Source organism: Anastrepha obliqua, chromosome 3, assembly GCF_027943255.1.
Source record: "Anastrepha obliqua isolate idAnaObli1 chromosome 3, idAnaObli1_1.0, whole genome shotgun sequence".
Taxonomy (NCBI): Eukaryota; Metazoa; Arthropoda; class Insecta; order Diptera; family Tephritidae; genus Anastrepha; species Anastrepha obliqua.
Window position 1 is genome coordinate 61,063,396 of NC_072894.1, and position 18,165 is coordinate 61,081,560.

The window sequence follows — 18,165 nt, forward strand, 5'->3', positions numbered from 1 at the left end:
GTACGGCAAGCCAAACTTGAATCCTATAGAAATTTCTGCAGTAACGTCGAAGAAATGAGGGAAACAGCGAGACTTTGTAAGGTCCTTCATTTAGACCGCTCAGTAAGGCTGGATTCCATTCGAAAACCTGATGGTTCATACACCATTTCCAAATCGGAAACGTTTAATGCTCTACTCGAAACCCATTTTCCGGGTAGTAGAACTCTCTCTGAAGCTGAGAGTGGCATGAACAATGACGGTGGCAACGGTGGAACCTCTAGGTACAGCTGGTATATTGCTAGTCGGATAGTGACAAGGGAATCGATAAGGTTTTCCTTATCTTCCTTTGAGAACTTTAAGTCCCCTGGACCTGACGGAATATATCCAGTAATGCTTAAAAAAGGAGGAGACAGGCTGATTGAGGCCCTGAAAAGGATCTTCACAGCCTGTCTTGCATTTGGTTATATACCATCCCAATGGCGACGCGTAAGAGTAGTATTTATTCCAAAACCAGGAAAAGATGACTATTCCCTAGCAAAAAGTTTCAGACCAATCAGTTTGACATCGTTCATGTTGAAAAGTCTGGAACGAGTGGTGGAGAAACATATTCGAGTGGGGGTATTGCCGAGAAGTCCACTTAGTAGAAACCAACACGCTTACCAGAGTGGAAAATCATGTGAATCAGCCTTACACGATCTTGTTAGCAAGATTGAAGCTGGGCTGGAAGCTGACGAATACACAATGGGCGTGTTCGTGGACATTGAGGGGGCTTTTGATAATGCCACTTTCGGCTCGATATGTTCTTCTGCCGAACGACATGGAGTTAATCAAGCCATTATAAAATGGATATACTCCATGCTCTCTGAGAGGCTGTTAACCGCTGGTGGGAGCGGCGACGAGCAAATCACAGTCAGGGCCAAGCAAGGATGTCCCCAAGGGGGTGTTCTTTCTCCGCTGCTGTGGTGCTTCGTCGTAGACTCCCTATTAGCGGAGATGCAGGAACTCGGATTTCACGTTCAAGCATATGCGGACGACGTCTGTGCGCTAACATCGGATAAATCCTTAAGGAGGCTTTGCACGAAAGTGCAGAGGATCCTTGACAAAATCGATGATTGGTGCATGAGACAAGGTCTTTCCGTTAATCCGAACAAAACAACCATAGTCTTGTTTACGAGAAAACGGAAATTGGATGGACTCAGTCTTCCAACACTGAAAGGTGTGACACTTGGTCTCTCCAACGAAGTTAAATATCTAGGAGTAATCTTGGATAAGAAGCTGACCTGGGAGACACACGTTTCACTGAAGGTGAATCGTGCATTGAAGATTTTTCAGCAATGCCGTAGAGCCTTTGGCAAAACTTGGGGCCTGAAACCTGCTGTGGTCCTATGGATATACACGGCACTTATCAGACCAATCATCACTTACGCTTCTGTGGTCTGGTGGCGACGGAGCATGGTTAAGTCCACAATCCGGGAACTATACAGGCTGCAAAGAAGTGTATGTTTATGCATCACGGGTGCCATGAGTACAACCTCTGGTGATGCCCTAAATGCTATGCTTAATTTGCTCCCCCTGGATCTTAAGATACAACAGGAAGCAATAAAAGCAATGTGTAGACTCCATAAATATGGTTTCTGGCACGAAGATGGAACTACGGGACACAGAGAAATCTTTAAGTTGCTGTCGGAGCAGTATCCACTGTTTTTGGCACCTAAAGATGACCTGATACCCACAGTTTCATTCGGAAGGAAATTTGATGTCAGATTTCCATTGCGTGAGCAATGGAGCAATCCAGAATGCATGCAGGGAGGTTTGACGGATATTTTCTTTACCGATGGGTCCAAGACTGAAATAGGGTCTGGAGCCGGATGGCACTTAGACGATAGTTATAAGTATCACTATGCTATGGGGGGAATGGCAACTGTTTTTCAAACAGAAGTTTTTGCCATCCTAAAAGTAGCCGAATGGATAATCGAGAGGAGATGGAGCGGGAAACAGATTGGAGTCTTCAGTGACAGTCAGGCTGCATTGAAGGCCCTGGAGAACGCGAAGCAAACCTCAAAGATTGTTCAAGAATGTAAGAAGAAGCTTAATTCTGTCGCAAGACAAAACAGGCTTGTACTTATATGGGTTCCAGGACACTCCGGTGTTCAAGGAAACGAAATCGCCGACGAATTGGCCAACCGTGGATCAGCGGTGCCCCCACAGGGGCCAGAGCCAATAATCGGAATCAGTCCCGCAGGAATCAAGAATTGGATCAACGATTATGTAGGCAATCTACATAAAGAGCGATGGTCCGGTCTAGAACGCTGCAGAACTGCAAAGTGTTTTGTGACAAGTCCGAACAGAAAACTGTCAAACTTTCTACTAAAACTTAGAAGGAAAGACATTCGGTTGATGGTCGGCATCATTACGGGACACAACCCATGGGGTCAGCATATGACCACCATTGGAATCATCGAGGACCCGGTATGCCTGTCCTGCTTGGAGGAGGCGGATAGCACTGAGCACTTTCTCTGTGAGTGTCCTGCCTTTGCTAGAGCGCGACTACGGGTATTGGGTTCAGATGTTATGGGAATGAGTGATATTCGTTCTCTAAAACTGGAGGATATTTACAGATTCGCCAAAGAATCTGGAAAATTCTCACAGGACTAACTATCTCTATCTCTGTCTCTATTCTTTCCTATCTCTTTCTCTGATACTTTTCTCCCTCCCTCCTTGACTATCTACCCCCTTTCCAGAGCTTTAAATACAGTGGGCTTTTTAGCCTGAGTGTTTTAGGAGCCACCAAATCTCCTGGTGCTCCTTGGCTCGACCTTTTCAAATTCAAACTATTTCATTGTGTGGCGTGTATTTTAAGAGCTTTAGAACTTTAAGTGATAAAACAAAATAGAAATATAGTTGGAATTTTTTTATTATTATCTGGTTATATAATTATGACATTTATTTTTTGAATATAAATGTATAAGTATACGAGGTGTGTTCAAGAAGTGTCGCGAATTTTGTGTTTTTTCAAAAATTATTTATTTATTCATTAATATCTATTTTGTCCCCTTCAGAGAAATCCCCATGAAATATTATGCACTTGTGCCAACGTTTCTTCCAATCTTCGAAGCAGTTCAAAAAGTCCTTTTTTTTATCTTGTTCAGCTCCTCCTTCGATGCCGTCTTTATCTCGGCAATCGTAACATAGCGTCGTTCCTTCAGCTTCGGGAACAAGAAAACGTCACAGTGGGCCAGATTAGGGGAATACGGTGGCTTTGGCGACAGTAGTGTGTTGTTTTTGGCCAAAGAGTCGGGCACAAGGTACGATGTGTGAGCAGGGGCGTTATCGTGGTGCAAGAGCCAATTTTTGTTCTTCCACAAATTCGGGCGATTCTGGCGGATTACTTCTCGAAAACAGGAAATATTCCTTATTGACCGTTTTACCCTGTGACAAGAACTCATGATGCACAACGCCCCTGCAATCGAAGAAAACGGTAAGCAAAACTTTTACATTCGGCCGAACTTGGCGAGCTTTTTTCGGTCTTGGTTCGTCCGGCAGATTTCATTGAGATGATTGAATTTTGGTTGCCACGTCATAACCATAAACCCACGATTAGTCACCAGTTATGACCCTCTGGAGCAAATTTGGGTCGTCGCGGACAGAGTCCAACATCTCATTAGCAATGTTCATGCGATGCTGCTTTTGGTCGAAATTGAGCAGTTTTGTTCGAATTTTGCGGCGTCTAATGCCCAAATAATTGAAAAAAATCAAATGGATTGAGCCAATCGATATGCCTAGGTCCTCAACAACTTCTCTAATGGTGATTCGACGATTGGCCAATACCATTTTCTTCACTTCATCCATTTTTTCGTCGAGTTGAAGGGCTCGGGTGTCCGGCACGCTTTTAGCCATTCATATGTGCTCGTTCACATCTTTGGTATATTACATTTTGTACCACCGATAAACGTTGCTTTGGTCCAAAGTAGCTTCTCCGTATGACACAGTCAACATTGGGAATGCATCCGCGCACAAATTTTGGTACAGGTTCTTTGAGCCATCTTTTTGAATAGGTAAAAATAGAAGAGGAGCCGAAACACGTGCAAGCAAAGCAGCTATCAACAATTAACTGAACATTCAAAATGGCCGAACTCGTCGGCATGAGTCCCAACATATCGCCACAAAAAAATCGTAATTCGAATATACGTAACATGCGAAAATTCAAAATTCGCGATATTTTTTGAACACACCTCGTATAGATAAATAAGTAAATCACTTTGTACATCCTAACATCCAACAAAAAATCAGACGTGAGCTTCCAATAGCCAATGAACATATATTTTTTTGTCCTCCCTATCTCAATCAATTTTTTTAGTCTTATTTTGTTTTTTGTTCTACAGTGGAATTTGCCGCGTTCAACAGAGTAATTTCCATCCTAAATTACTTATAGTATAAACTTTCCCATGTGTCAAAATATTACTCATACGCCATGTCGTATAATACTATAAAATATAAGCGGACAAGCTGCTTAGTTGTTGTAAATGCGACTTCCTATGTGGGATTTGGTAATAGGTAACATCCTCGGTGTAATAAAAATTACGTTTTTGTAAATACTTAATATATTTGTTTAGTGTATTACTACGTAATTATAAATAAGCGAAGGTAGTATGGGCAAGCATAAGAATGGAAGCTATTAACTTTTCTACTCATAAATATGTAAATAAAAGAAGGAAGTATTTGAAAAAGAACTACAAAAAGAAGTTCAAAGCTATTCAAAAATGCGTGCTATTATTCCAGATTTTAGCTATTTTAATATTTTACCAGATGTGCTGTCTGGACGATCTCTTAAGTCTTGTAGTTCGCGCAAAGCTTTGATTTCATCAAGAGACGAGCGTCCACTTGCTATTTGTTGTTGAGTCATTCCAAGCATTTACATTTTTAAAAGGCATTGTTTTAAAATTATGGGATTAAATGTGGAAACGTTTATATACATGGTTAGGTATTAGAACTAGCAAAAATTTTTTGGAAACAAAAAAAAATAGAAATAAAAGACTTAGTAATGGATTTGATTGGCATTGGATTAAACGCAGTACTTTTTTAACAAAACATTGTTTAATCACTGAGATAAAAATAGTAGTAATTGTATGTAAGTTACACCATTTAGGCCCTTAGGTGTTTAAACTTCTTTTACGTTAAACAAAGCTGTTACATTACTTCAATATATATATGCAAAACTTTACTGTGTGTATATGACTATTACTGAGTTTGCAACCTGAAGTAACTTTTAATAGCTATGTAAATGAAGTAAATGATAAAAATAAAAACGCGAAAAATAATAACATACCCGGCCGTCCATAGTAAGACGCATCGCCGTAGTAACTGCGCGAATCCATGCCAGGCTCACCTTTCGGGCCGGTTATAGACAAACCGGGCATGCCTGGTTGACCAGGTGGACCAGGCGGTCCTGGTGGTCCAGGCATTGGTATATATTGTACACCTTCACCGGCTGCTGCTGGTAGTCCAGGCGGACCAGGTAAACCATCACGCCCATCCTGACCTCGATCCCCTTTGTCGCCTTTTGGCTGTGAGGAAATGAAAGAAAATAAAGTGAACGAAGAAAATGACAATTAGAGGACATTATATTTTAACTATTTTATTTAAATACTTGTGCACGCAATGGAGAACAGATTATTTTTCATATTTTTTGTAATTCTTTTAGTTTTTTGTCATGTCTATCCTGACAACAAAGAGAAACATTTAATACACTTATAGACGCGCAAAATTGTATCCTACTTAGAGAAATTAAGTTTCAACAGACGTCTCCAAATTAAGCTCGCTTTTGCCTACTTCTGAAGCACAAACTAAATATTTATGTCTAGACGTATGCATGTATTTGTTGGTACAATATCTCAATTTGCTATGGTCTTTACTGCAAGTCTGGGAGTCTGCTTGTACGTATGTCTGTTAATAATGATGGCACTTTTATGAAGATTATTTTATGGAGTGACGCACTTGTGCTGTCGTTTGCACTATGTTATTCCTAATGTTGTAAACATTGGATTGTTTGCTGCTTTAATATGCTTCCGCTTTCAGTTTGAGTTGGACACTGCGTTGTTGGTTTTTTGATATGCGCACAAACTTGTAAAGAAATATGTATGCATGTTGATTGCTACATTTGCACAGACTTTAAATGGCCAACATCTGCGTAGAGCTGCCGGCGTAGATATGTACAAGTAAATACACATACATACGCTATCAACATTGCTTGTTACATACTAATTGACAATAATAATGGGGCAAGTTTGTGGCACTATTGTGACCCAGAGTGTCGTTGTCTACTGAAAGCGTACAATATTGGCCATTATCGTCAAGAATTTCATCATCATTCGCACTACGGACAGCTTAAACGTTCTATTCACAATGTTGCAATTCGAGTGCGCCAGCAACATCAACAAACTAACCAACCGAGCAATAATGTACTTGTAGAGAATTAGAGTCACAGCAGCCTTACTCGCCCCATCTTTGGCTCTGTTAGCGCGGTAAGTAACTGCTGAGTAATTTGAAACTTTACTATGAATTATCAAGCGATCCGTTGTGGTTATTCGTTTTTGATGAAGTTGTACGATTTATTGTTGTCGCTCTATGTACTCGCACGTTAAATGTTGATCGTTTGTAGCATGACGTTGTAGTTTTTTTGTTATAATAATAATAGGACTATGAATAAGTTCGTGCGGTTTTACAACAGATGGCGTAACTTGATTATTATTCCATCGATCCACATTTCCAAACATTCATTGGAGAGCTACTGTCGTAAGGCACAAACGTCAGTATAAGTTTTTTATTTGAAGCGTAAACAACAATATTTTTACCACACTTGAAAATGTCGAATTTCGTGCCAAATAATGTGTTTTTGCGGGGAATTCTTCTTCATTATTTTAATATGAAGAAAAAAGCAGCCGAAAGTCATCGTATCTTGGTGGAAGTTTATGGTGAGCATGCTCTAGCTGAGCGAACGTGCCAGAAGTGGTTTGCACGCTTTAAAAGTGGTGATTTTGGCCGCGCCGCCAAAGTTCATGGATACCGAATTGGAGGAATTGCTCGATCAAGATCCGGCTCAAACGCAAGAAGAGACCTTGCGCCATCCGATTACTATCTCTTCCGATCGATGCAACATGGCCTGGCTGACCAGCACTTCCGTAATTACGATGAAGTCAAAAAATGGATCGATTCGTGGATTGCGGCAAAACCGACCGAATTTTTCACAAAGGGAATCCGTGAATTGCCAGAAAGATGGGAAAAAGTAGTAGTAAGCGATGGACAATACTTTGAATATTAAATTTGTAACCATTTAACGTCAATAAAGTTTCAAATTTCGAAAAAAAACCGCACGAACTTATTCATAGTCCTATATTACTTACGCACAACGATATACTAATCTTGTTCATAAAACGATTGGATGTAACAACATAAACAAATCTAGATAGATATCGATAAATATATATACCAAAATTCTCAGAACAATGGGAGAAGTCAACTTAGTGACTATTACAGGGGCTATGAAAACATGACCCACGGATGCATTGGGTGTGCTCTTGAACATGCCACCGCTTCCAATTCTAATTGAAAGGGAAGCTCGCTCGAGTGCCTTAAGATTGAAAGGTATATCTGAACTTAAAAGTGGGGATATGAAAGGACATTTAAAGATCTTGGAAGACTTCCTATTTAGTCCCATTCTTCATAGGGATGATATACTATCACCCAAACCAATATTCTTCAGGAACTTCCAAGTTATAATTAATGAACGAACAGACTGGAGAACTAATTCTATCACTTTCAAACCTGGCTCCCAGCTTTGGTTTACTGATGGGCCCAAATTGGAAAATGGTAGAACAAGGGCGGGAAACAATGGACCCAAATTCAAAAAATCGATTCCGATGGGATCCTATCCAACAATATCCCAGACAGAAATACATGCCATTGAAATATGTGAGAGAATGCCTTAGCAGGAAAATGAGAGGTACCCACATCTACATACTTTCAGATAGCCAAACGGCTCTAAAAGCCCTTCTATCAACAACTATCACCTCTAAATTGGTAAATGATTGCCTAAACGTTAGGAAACCTCAACATAGTAACACTATGCTGGATTCCGGGACATGAAGGAAATGAAATGGCTGATGACCTTGCAAAACAAGGAGGAAATATGCATTTTACTGGTCCTGAGCCTTTCTGTGGACTGACAAAAGGCCACATTAATTAATTCCTTAGGAAATGGGAAGAAAGAAAAGTTGCCGCACACTGGCTAAACTGTGTCGGTCAGCGTCAAGCCAAACTATTCCTAAGTCCCAACAAAGGAATATCTGACAAACTTCTCTCACTAAACAGAGTAGATCTGCGTCTTTTAACAGGATACCTTTCAGGTCACTGCAGCCTGAGGTACCATCTAAATAATATTGGTCTATTTGAGACCAATGTCTGCCGCTTTTGCGAAATGGACATAGAAAGCTCAGAACATGTGCTTTGTGAATGTCCTGCGTTGGGCAGACAGAGACTTTACCACCTTAGTGGTATCGTAGTATCTCCAATCAATCTTTGGAACAACAAACCCAGAATTGTGCTAAAATTTTTAAAAAGCCTAAAACTCTAGGGTTACAAAATAGGCCTTTCACAATAGATCAGCTCTGGTCGCAGTGCGTAATGGCCTTCTAATAATAATAATAATAGTGATGCTCACCCATTCATTATACAGGTCCGGCACTCGAAGTGTAACCAATTAAAACGGCCATAAATTTAGTTCGGAAAATTACTTTTATTCAATTCAAAGAAAACAATTTGTAAAAATAATAGAAAATTAAGAATCTATTTACTTTTGCTCGATTTGACCACCTTTTACATCGCTTAGGGACTTGAGATGGTCCAGAAACGAATTGCAAACTACCCAAAAGTGACTCGTAGGTATTTTGGTCCACTCGCGGACAATGACTTTTTTCAGCGCCTCGAGATTGTTGAATCTTTTAGTTCAGATCTTGTTGTCCAAAATGGCCCAAGGAGAATAGTCCATCGGATTCGCGTCTAGTGAATTTAAGAGGCATTGCGTGGACGTTATGTAGTTCGGAACGTTGTTTTTTAGCCATTCTTTGTTCACTTGAGCTTTGTGAGACGGTGCCGAGTCCTGGTGAAACGTCCATAGTCAGCCATTGAAATGTTGGCTGCCTACGGCTACAAAGCAACCTCCAGAATACTTTCCTCATAATATTTCGCATTTACCTTGACGTCAGGCTCGATGAGAACGATTGGAGATCGCCCATCTGCGGTTACAGCGGCTCAAACCATCACCTGTGCCGGGTGCTGCATTCTGGTGTCCAATCGATGACTCAAATTCTCGTATCATCGTATCGTCGGTCAAATAAACCCTATCGTTTCGGTAGTTTACGAATTGCTCAATTTGAAACATTTTTTCGACAGAAAACACAATGGTTGGAAGTTTACCGCTTTCGGGCAAGTGAAGCAACTCCTTCGCTTTCTCAAGTCTGACTTGTTGCTGCTTTAGTGTGAATTCATGCGACTTTTTGATCTTGTAAGACTTGACTTTGACTTTTGCCACTGGTTTTATTGTATTCATCTCTTGCATCTACTAACCTTAAAAAGAGAGCTGTTGTAATTTCATGATATTCCTTATGGATTATGCTAAGAGTGACGTTAATGTAGTTATTTTACACTGTTCCATGGTGTGGAAAAATACCATTCAAGCGAATGAATGGATTGAAAAGTGCCATGGGGAATCCGCTCCATCTGAAACAACTATAAAAAAATGGTTTGCTGACTTCAAACGTGCGACCACGACCAGAGGCACCGATGATACACAACGCCGTGGATGTCCAAATGAGACACCAGAAAATATAAAAAAAAACAATATACGCAATCGTTTTGAGTGATCGAAAAGTGAAGTTGCGTGAGTTAGCTGTCAATGTACAGATATCAAAAAAAAAAATGTTGGCTTTATATTGTATGATCATTTGACTGTGAGAAAGCTCTGTTCGAAGTGGGTGCTCACTTTAAAGACAATGTACAGTACCACAAGTCAATCAAAACAATGACAAAACCACATGAATTGAACTTTGAATTGCTCAGCGACTGCTGACTATTAGTATACCTAAAAAAATGTTCTGCGTGAAGAAATTTCGCTCAAATAAAGAGGTTATCGCTGTAACTGAGGCCTATTTTGCGGCAAAAGCTAAAAGTTAAGTCGTTCTACAAAAGTGGTATTGAAATGTTACAGCGGCGCTGGAATGATTGCTTTGCTTTTCATGGGAAGAAGCTAATTTTGAACAAAACAAAAGTGTTTTTTTTTTGTTAGGCAAGTGACTTTTCAGCCCATGTTTTATATAAGCTATTTCTGTGTTTAATTCTTCAATTTATGCAATTTTGATTAATTTAAAAGGGAGAAATCCGGTTTGTTTTTTGCTTGACCGATTTCCAACGTTTTCAATACGAACCTGCCTTGAAAGAAAATTAAAACGTGCATCAAGCGTTACTGAAATCCATAAGTTTTTGCTCGAGTTATCGTAGGCATGGATTGATGGACGGATGGATGTACGAAAGACATATTTAGATCGAGTCCTTTTATCATTCCGAACATTTTGGTATATATAAGTATATATCTCCATATATCTATCTCGATGTCTTTATGCTGTTATATACATCCGTTATACGAGCAAAATTATAGTAGTCCTATGCGCAAAAGTACGCGTGGCAAACATCAACATTAAGTTTATGAATAATAAAGCTAGAAAGCTGCAGTTAAATACGCACAAGATAAAAGAAGTTAATCTAATAGTAGTAGTAAATGTAGTACTTACTAACGCTATCTTTAACTGTTGTGTAGATCAACAAACGCTTACAAAAGCAAAACCAATCGAAATTTCAAAAGCATTGGAATAAGTAAGCAAAGATGACGGAAAAACATAATAATAAAAAGAGTTGAGTACATAAAATTACATTTCCAGGGCTTCACTGCTGAGTATGATTGTGCGGCAAAGGTAAAATGCGAACAGCAGCAACTAAAGTAATCCCTTTAACGGCTGCCCATCTTTGAGTTGCTCAACAAAAGCGTGCAATGAAGCAAAATTTATTGCTGACTCAGATATTTAAGTGCATAAAAGTAACATAAAGCATCAGAAATTTATACGATGGCTGAGACGTTAGAGGGGTGAAATTTTAATTTGGAACACTGTAAGTGGCGTGAAGTATGGCAGGCATGCGGCGGTAAAGGGATAAGTAACCAAAGTGAAAAGCTACTTCAGTTGCACTAATTAATGTTATGCATTTGCTTGCCAACGTTGTCACTTTTGCCGTCATTGAGGCTTCCTTCTGTAAAAGCAAATCTATACGTATACAGGTCACTGCATTTAATAGCGCAGCGCGCAAACTTTCAGTGAGATGACGGCAATGGAAAAGGCTGGGCACGCTGATATGCATATATATAAATAAAGGTAGCTCCAAATTATCCAATTGTTGGGTTATGTTCCAAATCGCCTTTTTAGTTTGACATATAAAAGCTTGCAGGAAAGAAAAGCTACACCGTGGTCGAACTGAACGATTTTGTAAGGTGCGTCTGCGTGTTTTTAATGAATGGTACGGTTAAAAATTTGAAATTTTAAAATCAAAAATACTGTTTATTTTTCTTTCGCATTATTTAGTTAGCTAAAGATACTTTGTTAGGTGTTGGCCAGGCCATAAGACTACCTTTATGAGAATATTTTCCAAGATGGAAATACCATCGGTGGTTTGCCATTGCACGCCGTGGTGTGATTGACCACCAAATTCTTATTACGAGTATAATGTGATGCCTCATATCTACATTGAGCACAAGCTCAACCGCATAGTAGTAGCTCACATTTTCCGCTCATTGATTACCCACATACAAATTCAGTTTGTTGAGCATTACACAAACCCTGCTAATAGCAGACCCACGAAACTTTTTATATAATTTCAAATATTGTACAGGTTGTATATTGACTAAAGAAAGAGGGTGGATAACATGCAGTATGTTCTGCTAAATATGCCCAGATCTATTTTGGATAGGTAAGAAACTTAGCAACTACAATATCCCCAACTCAAGTGAATAATTATCCCGCTGTCATGGTAACGCGTGATATGGAATCCAGTAAAGGCACTCGATTATTAGAAGCTTAGAAAAATATTAACTTAGTACGGCGGCCCTCGTAGCTGAATGGGTTGATGTGTGACTACCATTCTGAAGTGAACGGGTTTGAAATCCCGGGCACCACATCATAGACATTTTTTTTTTTATAATATCGGTCGTACCTTGGCAGACAATGGCAAGCCTCCGAGTGATTTTTGTCATGAAGAAGCCCCTCATAAAAACTATCTGCCGTTCGGAGATGGCATGAAATTGTAGATTTTTTTTCTAAGGTTAATTTTAATATAATTTTAAACAGTCTTTAAAAGAGACGTGACAATATGCAAAAATGTAGTACAATTATCTAGGGCTAACCAATCGATTGAAATATTTCTTCTCTGTGTTAAACTTTGAAATTGTCTTTGCTTTTGTTCTACATCAATAAAATTAGTTGACAATGTTTTAATATAACAAAAATTTTTGGAACAAAAGCGACATTTCTTAATAAAAAATCTATTTGTGTGAATGTTCGCTGTGTGCCAGATGTGTCGAGCTGTGTTCAGTGGGAATAAGCATGGAAAACAAAAATGAGAAAAAATGTGTGATCACGCATTTCCCAATTAGCATTGTTGCTTGCTGCTTTTCCATTTTTCGCGTTTGACGATGCCACAAAATTGTGATTTTCTACTGATTTATTGCTGTATTGCTGCAGACAAACTCATTTTACCACATTGAAGCAGTAAGGTTGAATTAAATCGAATTGGAAAAGTGAAACTTTCAGTACTTGGTTTCCCACATAATTTTCTGAAGAAAATTTCAACCAAAAGCACTATTTTCACGTGTGTATGTATGTATGTATGGGGGAAGATTGAATATTATCAGCTATCAATGAGCAGTTGGATGCGACTAACATCATAATACTTTGAAAATGTAATGCGCAATCGCAATATTTGTTTTCGATAGATGGTAGCAGATATTAACGATTAATACATATATAATATATAAACAATATACTACATATATACTTATAGTGGTGTGATCCCTCCATTAGTGCAAAATATAATGCAATGAATAGCTCGGTGGAGGTCGGAGGAGATCATCCAAATACCCACTAAAAAGGTGTAAGCGCCGAGGCCGGGTTGTCCACCAAAGAGAAAACTGGGTTTCAATATCAAAGGAAGTGCAAAAATAAAAACATTTTTTATGTTCATAATGTTTTATGCATGCACATACATACATATGTAAATTGTGTGTGAAGAAAAACAGTTGCAAACCTATAATAAAATACAAACAGGAGGGAAATCTTTATTTTGACCTTCATGCTTTCTATTACTTGTCTGTTTGCATACTGCAGCTGTTTAGTTCACAAGTGCCAAATATGATTGACAGATAGTGCGATTTGAAAAAATTATAAATCTTCCGATGGGATGATTATTTGTGCGCCACCTTTTACATGTAAAAATGTTTATTTTATTATCTTTTTTATTATTTTTACAAATTATTGAAATTAATGTAATTCATGCTTATGTACCATTGTTTGCTTTTCTTTAATAAAGCATACTTAATTCATAAAAGCTTGTGGTTCTCTATTACTTTAGTCCATGAAAATCTTCGATTCGTTTCGATTAGGTCCGGCCTTTAAAATCGATATTCGGTCGCTGCTGTGCAGAGAGCTTGGCGGATAGGAGGACGGGCGATATTAAAATCTTCAGAGAAGGCGAACATCTTGCCGCATATTCATAGTTCCGCATTAAGTTAAACTAGGACTAAATATTTGGAACTGGGTTTATTTTCTGTACTAGTATAGTTAAATTGGGAGTCTCCTTGAGTCACGAGTTACATGCTCCATCCGATCAGTCTAAGTTTTGACTAGTTTTTTCAGTAAATCTGGCGTCACTGGTGACTTGAATAATGCGATAAATCGATTCTTATGTATGTAAGTTGAAGCGTCTTGTCGTCGATGTTTAGTTGATTTATTTTTGGAAAGAAAAATGTCGTCAACATGGCTCAATAGCGCTCACCATACACAAGGTAGCTCCTTTTTTATTCTGAAAGAAATAAAAACCGGTGATGTGGCCTGCGTGCAAGCCATACGTAAAAGGGGGCAAAGTTCTCCATGAGATTGGTTTATTTGATTTATGAAATAGATTTTTTCAAAGTAAATTTCCACAGCTTGGAAGCATTGTGCTGGAATTAAAGGATTCAAGATGACTTGCCACACTTAACTGAACAGAAATGTCAACTCAGTTTGTTATTCTTGGCTGTTAAACCATAGTTATCGATATCGATGGTTCTCATGCAGCTAAAAAATAGACGATACTATGTTATAATAAGAACCAGGTTTGATATACTATAAATCTGCTATATTCTAGAGCTATGTTTATACCTTTACATTCAAATATTTTTGTTTTCCTGTTAGCTTTGAAAACTTAAAACGGCAGAAGAGGAAAAGTAAATTTCAAATAAAGTTATGTATTGTATATATGTGGCAACCCCCCTGCCACTATCTTATGATACAGAGAGCAAAAGCTCCCTCAATATTTCCATTAGATCTACCGCTATCGAGTCTCGACATTATACCGGCTGCTCGTATACCTGCTCGACGCTTGCTCACAATTTCTTCTGTAACTCCGAAAATCTTTTGAATATGCTTCTAAAATTTTGAGGACACATTTTTGGATAGTTTGGGAAGACATTTATGCAAAAAAAAAATCGATTTTTTCAAGCCTCTAAAGCAGGCTCCCCCCTTAAAGTAAAGTCAAGTACTATGTATGTAAAGGGTCCGCCATACAACGTTACGGAATTAAAAATGCTATAAAAAAGAAAATTAAAAAAAAAAAAAAACGACACATCGAAGAGCGCGCACGCGTTCGCTACATATATAATCCGCGTTTACAATAAGAGCGACGTGACATATTGCGAAAAATGGTCGATTGTCATTTTGATGTTTATTAATTTTTTTTTTTTAATTTTTTATAAAAATAAAGTTCATACAACATCGAAGACCATATATGCAAAGTTTCACACTTTAAATGAAATTAAAAAAAAAAATAAGTTTAAAAAATGTTCATAAAAATTTCAAATTTTTCAATCAGAACTTTTAGAAAGTTTTCAAGTATGCAGTTGTATAACCTTTTGAATTTTGTGTAAAATCAAAAAGTGGCAATTTAAAGTGGCTCAAAATCCGCGAATATTTTTGATAATTTTTTTTTTTTTGTTAATAAACAACATTTCTATTCTACTCATTCGGATAAGAGTGCCTTAACAATCATTCATCTTTTATTATATCAAAACTTATTTCATTACCGTGAAAATGAAAACGTTTTATAAGTGTTCAATATTTGAGTGCACAAACACTCGCAAATTTATTTTGATTTTAATTTGCTTAAAACCAATTTTACTATCAACTGCTGGATCTTAGCTAAAAACTGTTTTTCTTTCCATTGGTGGGACAACATGAAAACACACGCAACAAAAAGGAGGAGCTCAGCTAAACACCCAAAAAGTGTGCAGGGTTCAATTTTATATTTAATGTATATGGTGTGCACTAAATCCTCGAAAAGAATCCTTTGAACTCCTAGGTTTTTAACTTTTTTTATATATGTGCATAAATACAAGTGTTTTGTTATTTGTTTATAAGCAGCTGCCATTATATTTATAACCACTTCCACTCATAAACGTCCATAAACTCATGAAAGCCAGCATTCACCGGCTATTTGCATGTTTCCGTGTTGTACACACATATATATGCACACATATGCACATATTATATATATTATATTTCTGTATTGCGGAAATTTCACTTACTTTGGGCTAAGTGCTGCCCAACGGTTTTGCTGGTCAATGAATTCTACATTGTTGCGCCTTTTAACGCTTGCCTCAATTGCAATAATAGTAGAGGGTTTTTCAAAGGTGGCGCCTAGATTTTAGTAGTGAAACGGTAACTTTTCTTTATTTCTTGGGCCATCTTTGACATTTTCCAAGTAGACAGATTTACACTTTTACACGACGCAATAAAATTATTGAAACTTATTATGAAAATAGACGATCTTTAAGAACAACACATCGCAAAAATCGGGATTTTAATGGTGGAAATGATCATCCGAATGAATTAACAACTACAAGTTTGTGAAAAAGTTTCAAGACACTAGTACTGTCGGAAATAGAAAAAGAGCTGTAAGACCAAAAACGGTAGCACATATTATTGAGAATATTTTGCTGTACCATCAACTGATGCTTTGCAATCTCCAATATCCATATCTCGATGTTCTTAATACTTAGGCATTGATTAATTCGCGTTTGGCGGATTTTATCTGTGTGCGTGCTCATGGTAGGCAATTAAATTATGTAATTTTTCACACGAAATTGTTAAGAGCCGTTAAAAAAAAAATTGCGAAACGTGAAGGATTCTTAATGCTTACTTGCTTTATTTTAAAACAACATCGAGGTGCGTCTTTTGAAGAACCCTTTACTTAGTATGATACGACACACGACAATAGCAACACTGGGTCAAAATTCTTTATCTTCTTATTTTTATAGCTGTAGCAAAAAATACCAAATAGGCAATTCAACAAGTTGTGTATAACAAAAAAAGTTTCGGGTATTTTTAATTTAAAAATTGGCACTTTTTCTGAAAAAAAAAACAGCAGATCTCTCGCCCCATAGACTGAAGCGCTCTGAACTGAAATAGTTACTTTCGAGTATGTACAAAGAATAGTGCCCCTTACTTGGCACTTTAATTCAGTTGCAACTTCAACGCCTGCGGGTGGTACATTTGTTGGTTGCACTTTGTGCTAGACAAATATTCGTTGTATTTTAGGAATGCATTGCGAGTAGAATGGGCTTGGCTGCATTCGTTGGGGTCAAACATTAGCGCTAAAATCATTTATTAAGTTCGCTCTGTTCGCTCACATTGTTGCTGGGTTAGTTGTGCGCTCGCTTGCCGGCGACTCTTGAACGCTCCTCTGCTCATCTATTTAGTGTAGTGGTTTGCTTACAGAGCAATATTTTATTTACGAATAAAGTTTGGCTTGCGAAATAGTGAAAATTGTATTTTGTGTGCACGCTTTTCTAGTCTAAGTGAGAACTCTCTTTGCTTAAATTAAAACAAAAAGTAGTGGATGATTATGATGATTATGTATTTAGGTAATAGAAAGCGAAAAAATTGCTCCTATTTCTGTAAGGATTTACTTGGATTCATTCATTTCTGTAAGGATTCATTTGCAGTTTGCGGATATTTAAATCAAATGCTTATTTGAAACTACTAAAATAAAATAAATTTAAAAAAATTGTGAATATTGAATACTTTCGGTTTATTTGTGAATATTTCAAGGAGCAAATATCTAATTAACTTAATTAATTATTAAATGCCCGCATTACTTAATAATCGGTTGGAACAAACAAAATTGCATCATTTGTGCGAAGATTTATTATATTCGTTATATGGCCCTGCGCAATATAAATATATATGTATACTTACAATCTATAAATTACCACAATTTGGAAGCGTTGCTCTGGTATTAAACGATTCATGGCTTACTAAACCTTACGAAACAGAAATATCAACACAGTTCGCCATTCTCAGCCGTTGAACCAGTTGGTTGGTTTGGTGCGTGACTACCATTTGGTAGTGCATGAGTTCGAAGCCCCAGGCTCGAAACACCAAATTGTAGAAAAAGTTTTGTTTTTTAAAGCGATCACTCCTCGGCAGACATGTCACACCTCAGAGTGAATTTTTCCGATAAAAAAGCTCCTCATAAAAAACCATCTGCTTTTCGGAGACGGCATAAAACTGTAGGATTTTTCCATATTAAAGTTTATTTATTTCCATTTCTTTCTGTCTAAGGTTAATTTTAATACAATTTGAAGGAGTCTTTCATCTAAAGCTAACCATTCAATTGAAATATTTCTTCTTTGTGTTAAACTTTGAAATTTGCTTTTGTTCTACATCAATAACATTAGTTGACAATGTTTTAATATAACAACAATTTTCGGAAAAAAATTGACATTTTTTAATAAAATATCTGTTTGTGTGTATGTTCGCTGAGTGCCAGATGTGCCGA

The 18,165-nt window shown here is 37.7% G+C and overlaps 1 protein-coding gene across 1 annotated transcript in view; it reads right to left on the bottom strand.

Moving 5' to 3' along the window:
* The window catches only part of LOC129241509 (collagen alpha-1(XV) chain-like), a 227,317-nt gene that overhangs the window by 170,345 nt on the left and 38,807 nt on the right, over positions 1–18,165 (bottom strand). The window contains exon 4 of the mRNA XM_054877885.1: positions 5,306–5,543. Within this exon, the coding sequence (XP_054733860.1) occupies positions 5,306–5,543 (238 nt within the window). The remainder of the gene's footprint in view (positions 1–5,305; positions 5,544–18,165) is intronic.